At 35.7% G+C, this 13691-nt stretch overlaps 1 protein-coding gene across 1 annotated transcript in view; it reads left to right on the forward strand.

Annotated features, from left to right (window-relative positions):
• LOC149530204 (Transducin/WD40 repeat-like superfamily protein) overlaps positions 1-13691 on the forward strand; it is a 121058-nt gene that overhangs the window by 65904 nt on the left and 41463 nt on the right. The window contains exons 5-6 of the mRNA XM_089809261.1: positions 6747-6980; positions 7223-7374. Coding sequence (XP_089665387.1) covers positions 6747-6980; positions 7223-7374 — 386 coding nt within the window. The remainder of the gene's footprint in view (positions 1-6746; positions 6981-7222; positions 7375-13691) is intronic.

Consider the following 13691-nt stretch of genomic DNA (forward strand, 5'->3'; position numbering starts at 1 on the left):
GAAGGGACTAAAATCTGATTTTCTACAATATGTTAGGGAGTGTGTTGTTTGTCAGCAGAACAAACAGGGCCATACATATCCTGCTGGTTTATTACAGCCACTTCCAATTCCAGACAAGAAGTGGGAATGTATATCCATGGACTTCATCACAGGGTTGCCAAAAGCGCAAGATAAGGATTGCGTAAATGTGGTGGTTGATCGCTTGACCAAGTTTGCACATTTCTTTCTGGTCACTATTTCATATTCAACCACACAGGTTGCCGAACTATTTTTTCGTGAGGTGTTTAGATTGCATGGATTACCATGAAACATTGTTAGTGACCGAGACAGTCGGTTTATGAGCAATTTCTGGCAAGAGCTTTTTAGATTGTGTGGGACCGAGCTTTCTCTGAGTACTAGTTACCACCCTTAGACAGATGGACAAACGGAGATAGTCAACAAATGGGTGGAAGGGTACCTTAGAAATTATATTGTTGGGCAGCAAAAAGGGTGGGTTAAGTGGATATACCTTTGTGAGTACTGCTACAATACCACTTACCATCTTTCTATTTAGATGACACCATTCATGGCCTTGTATGGTTATGAGGCTCCTAGCTTTCTTGATTTGTTGATGGGTGATAGTAGAGTGCCTAGTGCTAGACACATGTTATAGGAAAATCTAGATATCATGAGGGCTCTTCGTGAAAACATCCGGAAGGCACAAAACGAGCAAAAACAATATGCAGATCAGAAGAGAGTGGAACGCTCTTTTGAGGTTGGGGACATGGTGTATTTGATGTTGCAGCTCTACATATAGTCTACTCTCAAGAAGAGTGGTGCAGAGAAGCTCAAGCCACGATAGTATGGACCATTTCGGGTCATTAGGCATGTGGGTGAGGTGGCTTACGAGCTAGAGTTGCCAACAGATAGCAAAGTGCACAATATTTTCCATGTATCACGCCTCAAGAAGGCATTGGGACATCATGTGGTTCCTTTTGCGGTTCTACCGCCCTTAGATGATGAGGGTAAGTTGATTTTGATACCAGAGGCTATATTAGATTTTAGAGAGAAGCAGTTGAGAAGCCGTGTCATTAGAGCATATTTGATTAAATAGAAGGACCTAACTATTGAGGATGCTACATGGGAGAGTGAAGAGATTCTGCAATATCGAGAGTTGAGATTGCTTGGGGACAAGCAATTTCTAGAGGGCGGACTGTAATGTCCCCATCTTTTTAGCCTCTCAATGGAGTTCTTAGCCTTTCATTCTTTGAAGGCTAAGCGGAGAAATAAGGTGAAATAATTAAATTATTTTCTTATAAAGTCATTAAAAAATTTAAAAATTAAAAGGTGACTTTATATTTAATTAAAAAGTGACTAAAATAAATATTAAATCATAAGTCACTAAAATAATATTATATTATGGAAAAATGAATCTTCTAGAAGCACAACTAATTATTGTTGGAAAGGAGGAAGCTTCTAGAAGTGCAATAAAATAATGTTTTATGTTCTTCTAGAAGGGGTGAAGGAATAAAATAAATAGAGGAGAGAGCCTCATTGTAGGGCATCTAGATTTGATATTGACATTTGCTTGTGCACTTGTGGAGCCAAGGGTTTCTGTAGGACATTTCAGTCATTGAGAACGATAACTCTCTTTGATTGACAACTTTGAGGCAATGAAACTATTAGCTGATATTGTTGCATTTGTTGGAGGTGATATTTCAGTCATTTCATTGAAGCTTATTTAGTTATTGCAGCAATTCATGAAGAAGATACACTCCAGATTTAAGGGTCGTTCGATGCCCTCATTTTATTTGCACTTTGGAAGGAGTTAAGCAGCAAATCAGAGGCATATTAGGAAGTTCATACCCATTTACTATAATGTTGTGAACAATACCGCTACAGTGCATGACCGATGTTGATAAGTTTTAAAGCTGGCTACCAATCTCAAGTTCCTTCATTTTATCTTCATGTTTATGCATTATCTGAAAATACATCTACATGGTTCTGTATGGACAGTCTAGTTAGATTGTTGAAGGCATTGTAACCTGATTTTATAGCAGAATTTTATATTAGCAAAATATCAATTTTGAAGTTTGAAATATAATGTTAGTTTGCATGCCATCTGTTTGACATAATGTCACTTGCCTGTAAGTGTTAATTTGCATTGAATAGATGTCATATATTGCATCAAGAAAAAACAAAAAAAGAGTTGCATTCCATGTTAGGTGTAGACTAAGTGGAAGAAAAGTCAATTTTTCAGTCATCCTATGATATTAGAAGTCATCTTTTTTATTCTGAAAACAAACTGAAAATAAAATCAGTCATATATCCCTCTGCTGTACAAGTGGTTGATAAAATTTCTAAAAGCAAATATAGCAAGTTTATATCAGATTTGGACAGGGATATTACAGCGTTTTTTAATTTATCTGTTATCTATTGTGTTATTTTGATTGTTTAAAGTCAACTTGGTATCAAAGGGGGTCTAAGAAAAGATTTTAAACCAGAATAGGACAATTGGACTTTTGAAGAATTATGTTGTCTAATGGGTGTCGAATATGCTGTTCAGTGAAATGTTGAATATTGAGGGATTCTTGCTAACCACATGCTGATGGGGATTTAAGAGATCATGATGTCCAAAGCTTCAATTTCTTTTTTGACATCAACAAGGAGGATGTTATCATGCTCATCTATGCTTACATTTTGGTATCCATGTCTATGGTATCCGTATGTTTAATTTTTTCACTCTCTGTTAGGGCTATAATTTTGTAATTGCAAAAGATTTTGCGATGGATTGAGAGGAAATTTAGGCATTAAAGAGATAAGTCTTTGAATATTGAATACTGATCATGAATTTTATGTAGTTGGTTCAGATTATAACGCTTGGAATTGTGTATACTTTTAGCATTGATTTGTATATTTATATTCATGATAGTCTGATTCTATGAACTATTACTAATCTCTCTAAAATGTTTCTAGGATGGATTGAGGAGCATATTGAGAGATTGCATTCAAGGGGAGAAAGAATTTGGTGCATATTGTGAGGAAGTAATGTTGTTTGAAGAATGAAGACACAGTTTTCTGTCTTGAGGTTGATAACTGGAAACAATGCAGATTGTCTAGTGATCAGTTTCTTTGAAGAAGAGGAATGAAGATTTAGAGGGAGTTGAGTTGTAGATGTAGAGTGCCAAGTCCTTTGTAGAGGATCACCAAGCTCATGTAGCAGCGTGATTGCAAAAGCTCCTTGTTTCATCAAATATTGGGGCCTACTATAATTTATTGTGATAATCAAAGCTGTGAGAATGCTGCCCCAATTGAGAGGGACTCTCAAATTTTAGATGACCTTTTATGTGGTATAATGAGTTCTTCTCTATGAGGAAGAAGTTCAAGGTGCAATCCCTTGTTAATGAGTCCTTTTTGAGAGATAAGTTCAAGGTGCAATCCTTGTTAATGAGTTTGTCTCTGTGAGAGAGAAGTTTGAAGTGCAATCCCTTGTTAACGAGTTCTTTTGTGTGAGAGAGAAGTTCTTCTCCGTGAGAGAGAAGTTCCAGGTGCAAGCCCTTGTTTATGTGTTCTTTGTGAGGGAGAAGTTTGAGGTGGAATTCCTTGTTAATGCATTCTTCTTTGCGAGAGGAGTTTGAGGTGAAAGCCCTTGTTCCATCCTCTGGGAGCAGCCACGGTGGATGTCATGTGAGAGATTCCATCACTTTGCCCTTGCGTTTATTCACCCTTTGGGAGTAGCCATGGTGAACGCGATTCTAGAACGACAAGATCATGTTGAGATTATCCATTGTAAAGTTTTTTGGTTGACACATATGGGTGTAGCATTTGTGTTTGATAGACTCCATGTCATGAAATCTATAAATCATTTCTCTTTTGCTAAGAGGGAGTGTTAATGTTTTATATGCAGCAGGAGGAATTATTTAGTGGTTCCTGTTTCAGTTCTTTATCGTAGCTGCTGTGCCAACGTGATTATTTCTGTGCCTCTGTGTCTTGCAATTTCACCATGTTTCTCTCTTAATTTGGGAGTTATTTCTTATTGTTCAACGTATATTTGTGTAACCATAGCATATTGATGATGTGTCAAGTAGAATGGAAGAGTCGTCGGTTTCCTTGGTCTCTTCATAATCCCCTAGAAATTCTGACTCTCAGTGGTGTATGTTTTGCATATTTGGTGGTGGTCTTTATGATATATATTCTAGGTTTATCAATTTCTGGTGGTCTCTTGGTATTCATGGTTTTGACATGATTTACCTAGCAAGCATAATTCTGTGTTGCTGGTATCGTGATTACAAGGATCAGGTGTATTGTCATCCATTATTGGATAAAATTAGTATTTCTGGTTCTATTTTTCGAGATGATAATTACTGTAGTCATCTTCTGTTTTATCATCAGAATCATTCATATTCTGAATATGGGATAACAGTCTTAAGTAAGAAGTCATTTATCTGGTTTAGCTTGTGAAGGATTGTCTAGAAGTTTTGATTGTTCAATAAAGATCAAGTTTTGGTGTGGCTGGGTTTTTCCTTCAATTAGGAGGGGTTTCCCAGGGTATCTCAGGTGTTTATGTGTTTTTAATTTATCTGTTATCTGTTATGTTATTCTGGCTCTTTAAACTTAAATTAGAAAAGGCAGGGGAGGATCAAACATCAAGAATTACATCAGAAAATAAGCTCTTACAATTGGTGGTAGAAATAGCATTCAGATCAGACATGAGGATACTTTTACAAATCTGTCATAACCACATATAATAATCTTAATACTTACTCTTTTGGTATATAAATGTCTGATTGAATATAATTGCATGTCTCTGATAGATCAGTTTGAGACCCCCATTATTTATAGAAGGTAGAAGGTATATGGGGGAAATTATGAGATTGCTATCTAAGTTGGGCACTTAAGGATATCCATGTTGCTTGCCCCTAGGGCCAAGAGGGCAAAGATCTGCTCCTGGGCTTAAATAGGACAATCAAGAAACCCCCATTACAACCTTACCTCTGACTCTAGAATGATGGCTATTGACCTTAGGGGCATGAGGCATAGATAAGGAAAACAGATATAAGCACCCCACTAAGTAGGCCACCATGGTGTATGTTCATGTTGCCTGCCCACCGGGGACAAGAGGGCGAGTGACCGCTCTTGGGCTTTGTGCAAGATGGCTTTGGGCAAATCTATTGTGCTTTTCTCTTCAAACCCTTATGTGTTGGAATGGTAATATAGATATTGTATGAATATTATGTATTATTATTTAACCCTAATTATTGGAATTCTATGTCCATTGTATATACATTCATACATGTATAGTTGCAGGGTCTAAATCCAAGCTCATATAGTTCAAGGGAGATATGTTACTTGGCAAAAATATAATTGCAATTGTGATTCTATGAGAAATTCCAGGATAAATCTGGAAGGGGACATTACATCTAGCTATCTGGGAAGAATTCATTGAACTACCCTCCCTTGTGTTTTTATTTCTGTTCTCATTTACTGGTGATGATTACGGTACTTCATGCCTCTCATTGAGGTATCTGGGAAGAATTCATTGAACTACCCTCCCTTGCGTTTTTATTTGCACTTTCATTTACTGTTGACGATTATGGCACTTCGTGTGTCAGAGATCTTATTTGCGTGATGTGAATTGCCTTATCTTGTCCTTAATAATTTTACAGGAATGGAATGTAGAACTAGTTCTGCTATGCTAAGTGTAAATTGTTTTTCATAGAAGTCTTATAACTGAGATTGCACAAACTAAATATGTTTCGCTGCATGATTCAAAATTCATGTAGATAAGACGTTCTGCGGACTTATTTACTTATTTGAGATAGGTATACAACTTATACCGTAGCCTTTGGTTATTTTTTGAATCCACAGTCATTTCACCTGTTCCCTTTTGACTAATGTGGCTGGTCTGTTAGTCTGTCATTTGTACCTTGGAGTTCTATGGATAGGGATTTTGAGAAGTCAATAAGGCGATCATTGCTATTGTTTCATCACTTTGCAGTCCCTGCAGTTACAGAAATATATGCAACTGAGTAAATCCAACTCCTGTTCACATGTATATTCATAAGCTCAATTTGAATATTTTTTTACCTTCTTTGCTAAATTCTTGAAAATTTTCCATCTGTACAGTTGCCAAAATTCTTGGTAATTTTGGCTGGAGGTTTCACAGAGCTCCAAGTGCTTTTCAGAAGTGTATCTATATCCTTGTTTCTTAGGATTTTTGATTAGTTCGTTAAGGGTTTCGGTTCGTGTTTGTTAAGGGTGTTGGTTCGTGTTCAAAATATATTCAACTCGATTGAATGATGTATTTGCTTCACTCTGCTCAACTATTTTAATTTTTGTTCTTAGATTGACATTACATGTTCAGGCATTCCTTTTTTTTCTGTTCATGGTAGTTGCTATTAGTTGGCTGTTAGTTTTCATAGATCAGATTGGATATATAAGAAGCATGTATGCATCTCTGTTTGTCTCTTTTGTTTGAAACTATTTTAGTTTTTAAACTGCTTTTTAGATAGTGCAACAGTGTCATCATTTTGTCAATTTACATTTGTCCTAGTCGTATGTTAGCATTATAAGGGTTAGTTATCAGTAATATTGTAGCTGTTATATCTGTTCTCATTGAATATTGTAGCAGTTATAGTGTAATTAGCTCTGTTAAATAGTATCTCGTTTTCAGAGGGAAGAAAATGTAAATTTAGCTTTTGTCTTGTTCGAGTAACTTTGTTTTCCTTTAGGTATCAGTAAAATATTCAGTAGTGTTACTTCTGCAGGTTATATGAAGTGGAAGGAACGAGGAAACTACTTGATTATGACCAAATAATATGTCGGCGTTATCCCTTTGTATGTACAAGTTTGAACCGGCAAAATCCAAGTGAGAATCAGCCATCTCCTATTTGGACCATACAGGAGCCAGCTTTGTCTTTTGAGTCTAATATAACTGCTATCAAGAGGTTTGGAAGGAGATCTGACTTCATAAACCACGAGGGGATCAATGAATGTGCATTGTATCCGCAAACTGTCAAACAATAACATCTGTTTTTTTAATTTTTGAATCTTGTCTTCAAATACTTTTGTCACCGGAAGCATGAAAGGAGCTAATTTCTTTGGAATACAGAGGGTATCTTCAATTCGACATGTTTCAGAATCACTAATCTTTATTTATTTATTTTTCTTTTCCATAATGCACATGTATTAATAGTTTTTTCTGAGATATCGGAAGAGTGTTGACCATGACCTACACAAACAGATTCACAACTCTAGGTTCTGGAAGCTTTGGTGGGTCACTATATATTTTGAATCTCAATGCTGCTCCTCAGACTAGACTTTCAAAATGTATGTCGACTAGTTGCACAATTTGGACAGCTGATAGCAATTTCGATGGCACAAGAGCCATTTTAGGTAATGTGATGTAAGAGGCTCAAATTGTAGTGCATGATGTTTAATTCCTCTGTATCTATTTTCTTGGATATCTTTGTTGCTGAATTTGATTTATTTCAGTTGTGTTAATCTGAAATTCTGAGTTATGCTATAGTTGATAACTCGAAACAGTTGGTGCAATATATCTGTTCATAGGATTTCATATTTCTATATTAAACTCTGAAGTCAAGAAAGAATAATGTGATAAACATGCAAGATGTACTGTTACCATCAATGCACTAGCACATATTCTAATACTGACAACTGGCACATGGTAATGTTTTGGAGTATATTTATTTCACCACCCTCATCTGAATATGACTGTGAGATCAACATGCAAAGGAAACATTTATGTATGTCAACTAGTTGCACAATTTGGACAGCCAATAGCAATTTCGATGGCATAAGAGCCATTTTAGGTAATGTGATCTAAGAGGCTCAAATTGTAGTGTATGATGTTTAATTCCTCTGTATCTATTTTCTTGGATATCTTTGTTGTTGAATTTGATTTATTTCAGTTATGTTAATCTGAAATTCTGAGTTATGCTATAATTGATAACTTGAAACAGTTGGTGCAATATATCTGTTCACAGGATTTCATATTTCTATATTAAGCTCTGAAGTCAAGAAAGAATAATGTGATAAACATGCAAGATGAACTGTTACCATCAATGCACTAGCACATATCTTAATACTGACAACTGGCACATGGTAATGTTTTGGAGCATATTTATTTCACCACCCTCATCTGAATATGACTGAGATCAACATGCAAAGGAAACATTTACGTTGAAAACTTTTTGATAAGCAAATGAGATTTGGACATGATGCACTTAAGGATATAATCATAACCCAAAGAATCCTAAAGGGTGTGTAAGTTATTATTCTTTCTGTATAATCCTAAGCACCACTTTTTCTAGAATAAGATTTATGTTGACCGTATCATCATTTAATTTATAATAAATATCATCCTAGGATGGGTTGCATATAACTTGTTTATCTAATTTTCTAGCTAGTTGGCTAATTCTCTATCATATGTTTTTGCATATTGTTTTTAATTTGTAAAGTATTTTTCTTTGCAGCGAGTAGTGTTATCAATTATCTTCCATTCTTTCCTCTTCTTTTTTATTTGATTAAGGGTAAATGGGAAGATCAGCAATTCCAGGTTGGGTCTACAGATGCACAAGCCCTCGGGTGGACATCTTATTACACTTATGCATCCTCCACTGAGTTGTGGGTTGCTTTATCGTGACCAGCCTCAGAACTTAAGTCATTTCCTTCTTGGATGCACTGCTTCAACATTTGTGATCTTTCTTTTAGTAAATATGCCTATCATGAAATTTAACTTTTTGCTAAGAAATGAATATAAGACAGTACCCACAGGAGCTATATTATGGCAGTTGAAATAACTTAATATCTAAGGCAAAAACATGTGGAAGCTAAATATGAGCACTAGAGTATAGTAATCGTTTCCTATCAATAGAATGATCAATCAGGTTTCCTCCTTTATTTAGAATCAGGGATTAAAGATCACTAGTGTTGAATGGTCAATGAAGGTGTTTCTCTAATCATCATGCTTACCAGGGTAACCAAAGCCCCTGGAGTAAACCATAATAAGATTTATAAATCCTTTCACAACTTTGTTTGTTTTAACCACAATCAACTTCACCTTGTGGGCAATTCTCTTATTTATATTAAATCTGGGCACCAAACTCACTAGCGAGTTTTTTGTACTTGATTTGAACTTACAACCTCAACATTTTTAATTCTTGAAGTGTATCCAATAAGGCTGCCACTTTCTGCATTTTGCAATTTGAACTTGAAGAAAACATCAACACAACCTTCGTTGATCACAATCCTTGGGCTTATTTTGAAGAAAACAGATCTAAGCATTGCTTCTGAAGAATTAGTTGCCAGTCGTTGTCTCCTTAAGAATGTTACACATGCACCTAGTGAATATATAAACATGCTAAATCTGAGATATTTTCCTGTAATAATCCTGCTGTGGCTATAACTTAATTGATCATCAATTTTCTTCGCAAGTGAATGGTTTGACATTTTGTCAAAACATTTGGCATGCAATGCTAATACCATGATATAAATTCCAAATGCTCGTCAATTCACAATTTCCTCAATTATCTGAATAAGACTGATCCAATTGCAAGAAAGGATTTGCAAATTATTTATTATGCCAAATTAACATCAAAAACTGAATTTCTGAACATACACAATTTCCAAAGTTTACTTGCAAAAAGTTTAGTAATTGCAGTTCTAATTCCCTGACTGTGATGTACTTGGTAAATTGCAATCTGGCCAACATTGCCAAGCTCTAAATAGCTAATACTAGCAAATCATTAATAAACAAAGCTAAAGCTGCCCATTCTTAATTATAATGACACTTGTTCATTTTGCTGGTGTATAACTGGAAAACATGAAGCTTCTTTCCCCAAATCCAAAGATAGTCTGCAGTGAATGTTCTTCCTCTATTAACAATGGCAGCCTCTAACTTTGCTCCAATGTCAGCATGTTCATGCATCCCTGTATTGCAACGCTGACCAGCTCCACACAATAAATCTTAGGCCTCAAATTTGTAAACGCAGGCCTCTGGAATCTAAATGCAGGCACCCAACTTCTAACAGCAGCCTGTCCAGGTTTAATGGCAGCCACAGGAAATGAACGCAGTCCCTAGAGGGGCAATCACAGGTATTAACAGGTCCAAAACACAGCTTAATACAATCACAGGAGCCTCACAAATGCACAATAATTCTTCAATCAAAATCGGAGGACATAGTCTTTCAAATACCATGTAAACAATAGAGAAGTAATAGCAGACTTGTACAAATTCTCAGCCCCAAGGAAATTCTCCAAAGCCGCAATAATACAGTAATGGAGACTTAACCAAAATAATCAAATCACTATACTTCAGCACTGATTCAAAACAACTCTCAGAGCTAATCCACAATACCTAAGCTGTGGAAAGTATAATCAGTTCAGACCCCTATACTTCAGCAATGGCAACAAAGTTAAGAACCTCAGAAATATCCACAAAGGCAACGGAAGCAAATAAATATCCAAGCGTGTCTTTTCCAATGAATGAGCTCAGAAATTGGAAAAGTTTTCCAAAAGAACTCAACTCTTGAAATTTTCCAACATCACTTTAAATATTTAATACTTGGCTTAGGCATATAATAAATGGCTCCTTCCAATGATGACTCAACCCTCAACTTAAGTGAAATTATAACTTTATAATAAGCCATTTAATGATTTAATAATAATTTTGGCCACTAAAAATATAATATCTTCCAAAATACTCATCGTTTAAATATGTTGTTTGAAATAGGAGTCATACCTATTATTTCTCCATGTGACCAAAGACATTTTTCAAAAATAGAAAGGGTCCATCTCAATCAACACCCGACTTACCACAAATAGTAAGTACACAAAACTAAGCCCAAACAAAGTCCAATTTGAGCCAAATGAAGACCAACTTGTAACTTAGTGAATTGTGAAGAAGAAAAGACCCTCGCAAGCCTAGCCACTGCCTCAAAAGACTCTCTATCCACAATAATTAGCCTACGAGGATCACAATAATAGGCTAATCCTTGAAACTCCAATGCTGGCAAAAATGGGGACATTACATTTCCATAGCAAGTAAAATTGTGATATTGCTATCAAGATTCAGTTGTATAGTTCTCGAGTCAAACTGATTGAGCCAAGTTTCATAAGTGGTGGTTCACAAGAACCCATCTCTCATGAGAATGAATGAAACACTTAGGGCTCATTGTATGTAGGTGATGCTCACAAAGGTGAGGCATCAACTTAGTGGGATGGGTGACCTCTTGGGAATTCTTGATGCTTCACCTTTGTGAGCATCACCTAGATGCAATGAGTTCTAAGTGTTCCATTCATTCTCATGAGAGATGGCTTCTTGTGAACAACTACTCATGAAACATGGGTCAGTAAGTTTGACATAAAAACTTATAGTTGAATCCTGATAGCAATATCACTATAAAAATGTTTTCCATTCTTGCACATACATAGATGCTTTTACTACTTCTATATGTGGTCCTTTTGATGGAAATACCTTTGATTATCTGTAATTTATTAGGATATGGCCTCTTCAAGTTCTTAGACTTTTGAGATACCAATTGTGTTGCTAAAATCCTCTCTCAAGGAGTCTACTATTTTAGGGGACCACCACAAGTGCCTCTTCTACAGCTTGATTGGTTTCATCGAGCAGACTATTTGCAGTGAGCCAAGTGTTGAAGTTTTACATATTTATCTTGATAAGCTTGACAAAGCTTTCTCTCAGTCTTAATGTTTTGAGGAACAATGTATTATGCTATTTTGTATTAGAGAAATGCTGAATTGGGTTTCAAAAACCCCTAAAAGCATTGAAAGTTGAGTTGATCTTTCTTCTAAAGAAAAAGGACCTTTTCGCTGATATCTTCATGTAAACTTCGATGTATTTACCTAGAGTACACAGACGTGAAAGGGCTGTTTTTGTCTTTTGTTTTTCACAACATTGCGACCACCAACTCAAAACTTATCTACAAGAAATGTGTAATGGGTTCCAAGGTTTCCAAATTAGTAAAAGAAGAGATTGAAAAGCTCATTTGTGTTGGATTAGTAAAGGAAGTTGCCTATCATAAATATGTCTTTTAACATTAGCCTCAAAGAGGATAGAAAGGTTCATGTGTACATATATTTTAGAAATTGCAATGTTACTTGTTCAATGGATAAACTTCCTTTGTATTGCATTGACTTTATTGTTGTCTTCGAGTTACCTCTTACGGACAATTTCTTTGTGGATGGTCAGATACGTATCTAATGATTTACCCCACATCCAACATAAGATAGCGTTCACCATCTCTTTAAGTGTTTCTACAAGGTTGTCATGCCTGCAGGTTTGAAAAATGTTAGTGGCACTTAGCAGCATGACACAAAAAAAAATTTTATGACCTCATTGATAATATGGTAGAATGTAATGTGGACAATCTCCTTGGAGAACTTTGCAAGTAGGACAAGCTTGTTAAAGATTTATGATCAATTGTACAGTGGCTTCCCAAGCATAGCATAAGTTCAAACCCTAAAAAGTATATTAGTGTAGGAGCACCCTTTGCCCAAACACAATCAGGATGTTCAAGGTCACTAGATGATTATGTTTGGAATCATTGATGATTTATGAATAGTTTATGTATTTGGGTCAATTAAAAGTTCATGTATAATGCATTTACACACAAATCCAAAAATTTCTCCACAAGTTGTAAAAGTGCAATGTTGCAAAATACAATTTTTGCAACATTTGCACAAAATTGTTATCACTATCGGTATATGGGCAGTTAGAGTGTAACGCATGGTTCTGGTTGGTGAGGGAAGTCGAAAAGTCTGTAACGGTCCAAGAATGTTATAATTTCCTTGTAATGGTCGAGTTTGAGGAGAGGCAGATCAGAGGACCAAAATGTAAAAGTTTCACTTTAAACCCCTCTGGCTTCCAGTCGAGGTTAATGGAGATGTGAAGACTCCATTGAAGTTAGGGTTAATCAAAGAAGTGATAAGCAGTTTCACAGTCATATTTTGTACTGTATTTTGATAGGAATGATAAATTGTCTTGTAGTTCAGCTTGAATTGTTTTAACTGTATACAGTCAGAATTTTTATTTAGTGATTGCATTTTGCTGTAACTGTCTTAAACCCTTGTCACAGACCTCACGAAGGTTTTAATATATCTCTGCTTTTAACTGATGACATTTTGGAATTCTTGGTTTGTTTGAAACTAGACTGGAAATTCTTCCAAATGGAGTTGGTTGCATGTCATATGATTACAGCATGTGTGAGAAAAACTTTGCCCTAGATGTCTGTTCTTTTGAAATTTACGATTTTAATATGCAGTTTTGCCACTTCGTAGGTTGCTAATTTTCCACCTTGCGAAATAGCGATGGCTTCACTATTTTGCAATATGGTTGTGTACTCTAGCGAAATGGCGAAAAGCCTATGCAGTTTTACTATTTCGCAGGGAACATAAATGCACTCTTGCAAACTAGTGAAAGCAGTAATTCTGCACTGAATTGTTGGGGTTTATCAATGGATTACTGTTCGGTTGGTTTTTTTATTCCTCAAGGGATTGTCTTTGATAAGATCAAGGAAGAATTAGTAGGATCCTATGAAGTTTGTTTGAGTTTCCTGGATGCTTTGCATCATATATTCTCAATGTCATTGAAGGTAAGCTATTGGGATTTATTAGTGATAGTTCCTTTGAAAGATATGAACTTATGAAGTTAGTTGTGAAAGATCAAAGTT

This window comes from Cupressus sempervirens, chromosome 11 (genome assembly GCF_028749045.1).
Source record: "Cupressus sempervirens isolate cs-2001-9-10 chromosome 11, ASM2874904v1, whole genome shotgun sequence".
Taxonomy (NCBI): Eukaryota; Viridiplantae; Streptophyta; class Pinopsida; order Cupressales; family Cupressaceae; genus Cupressus; species Cupressus sempervirens.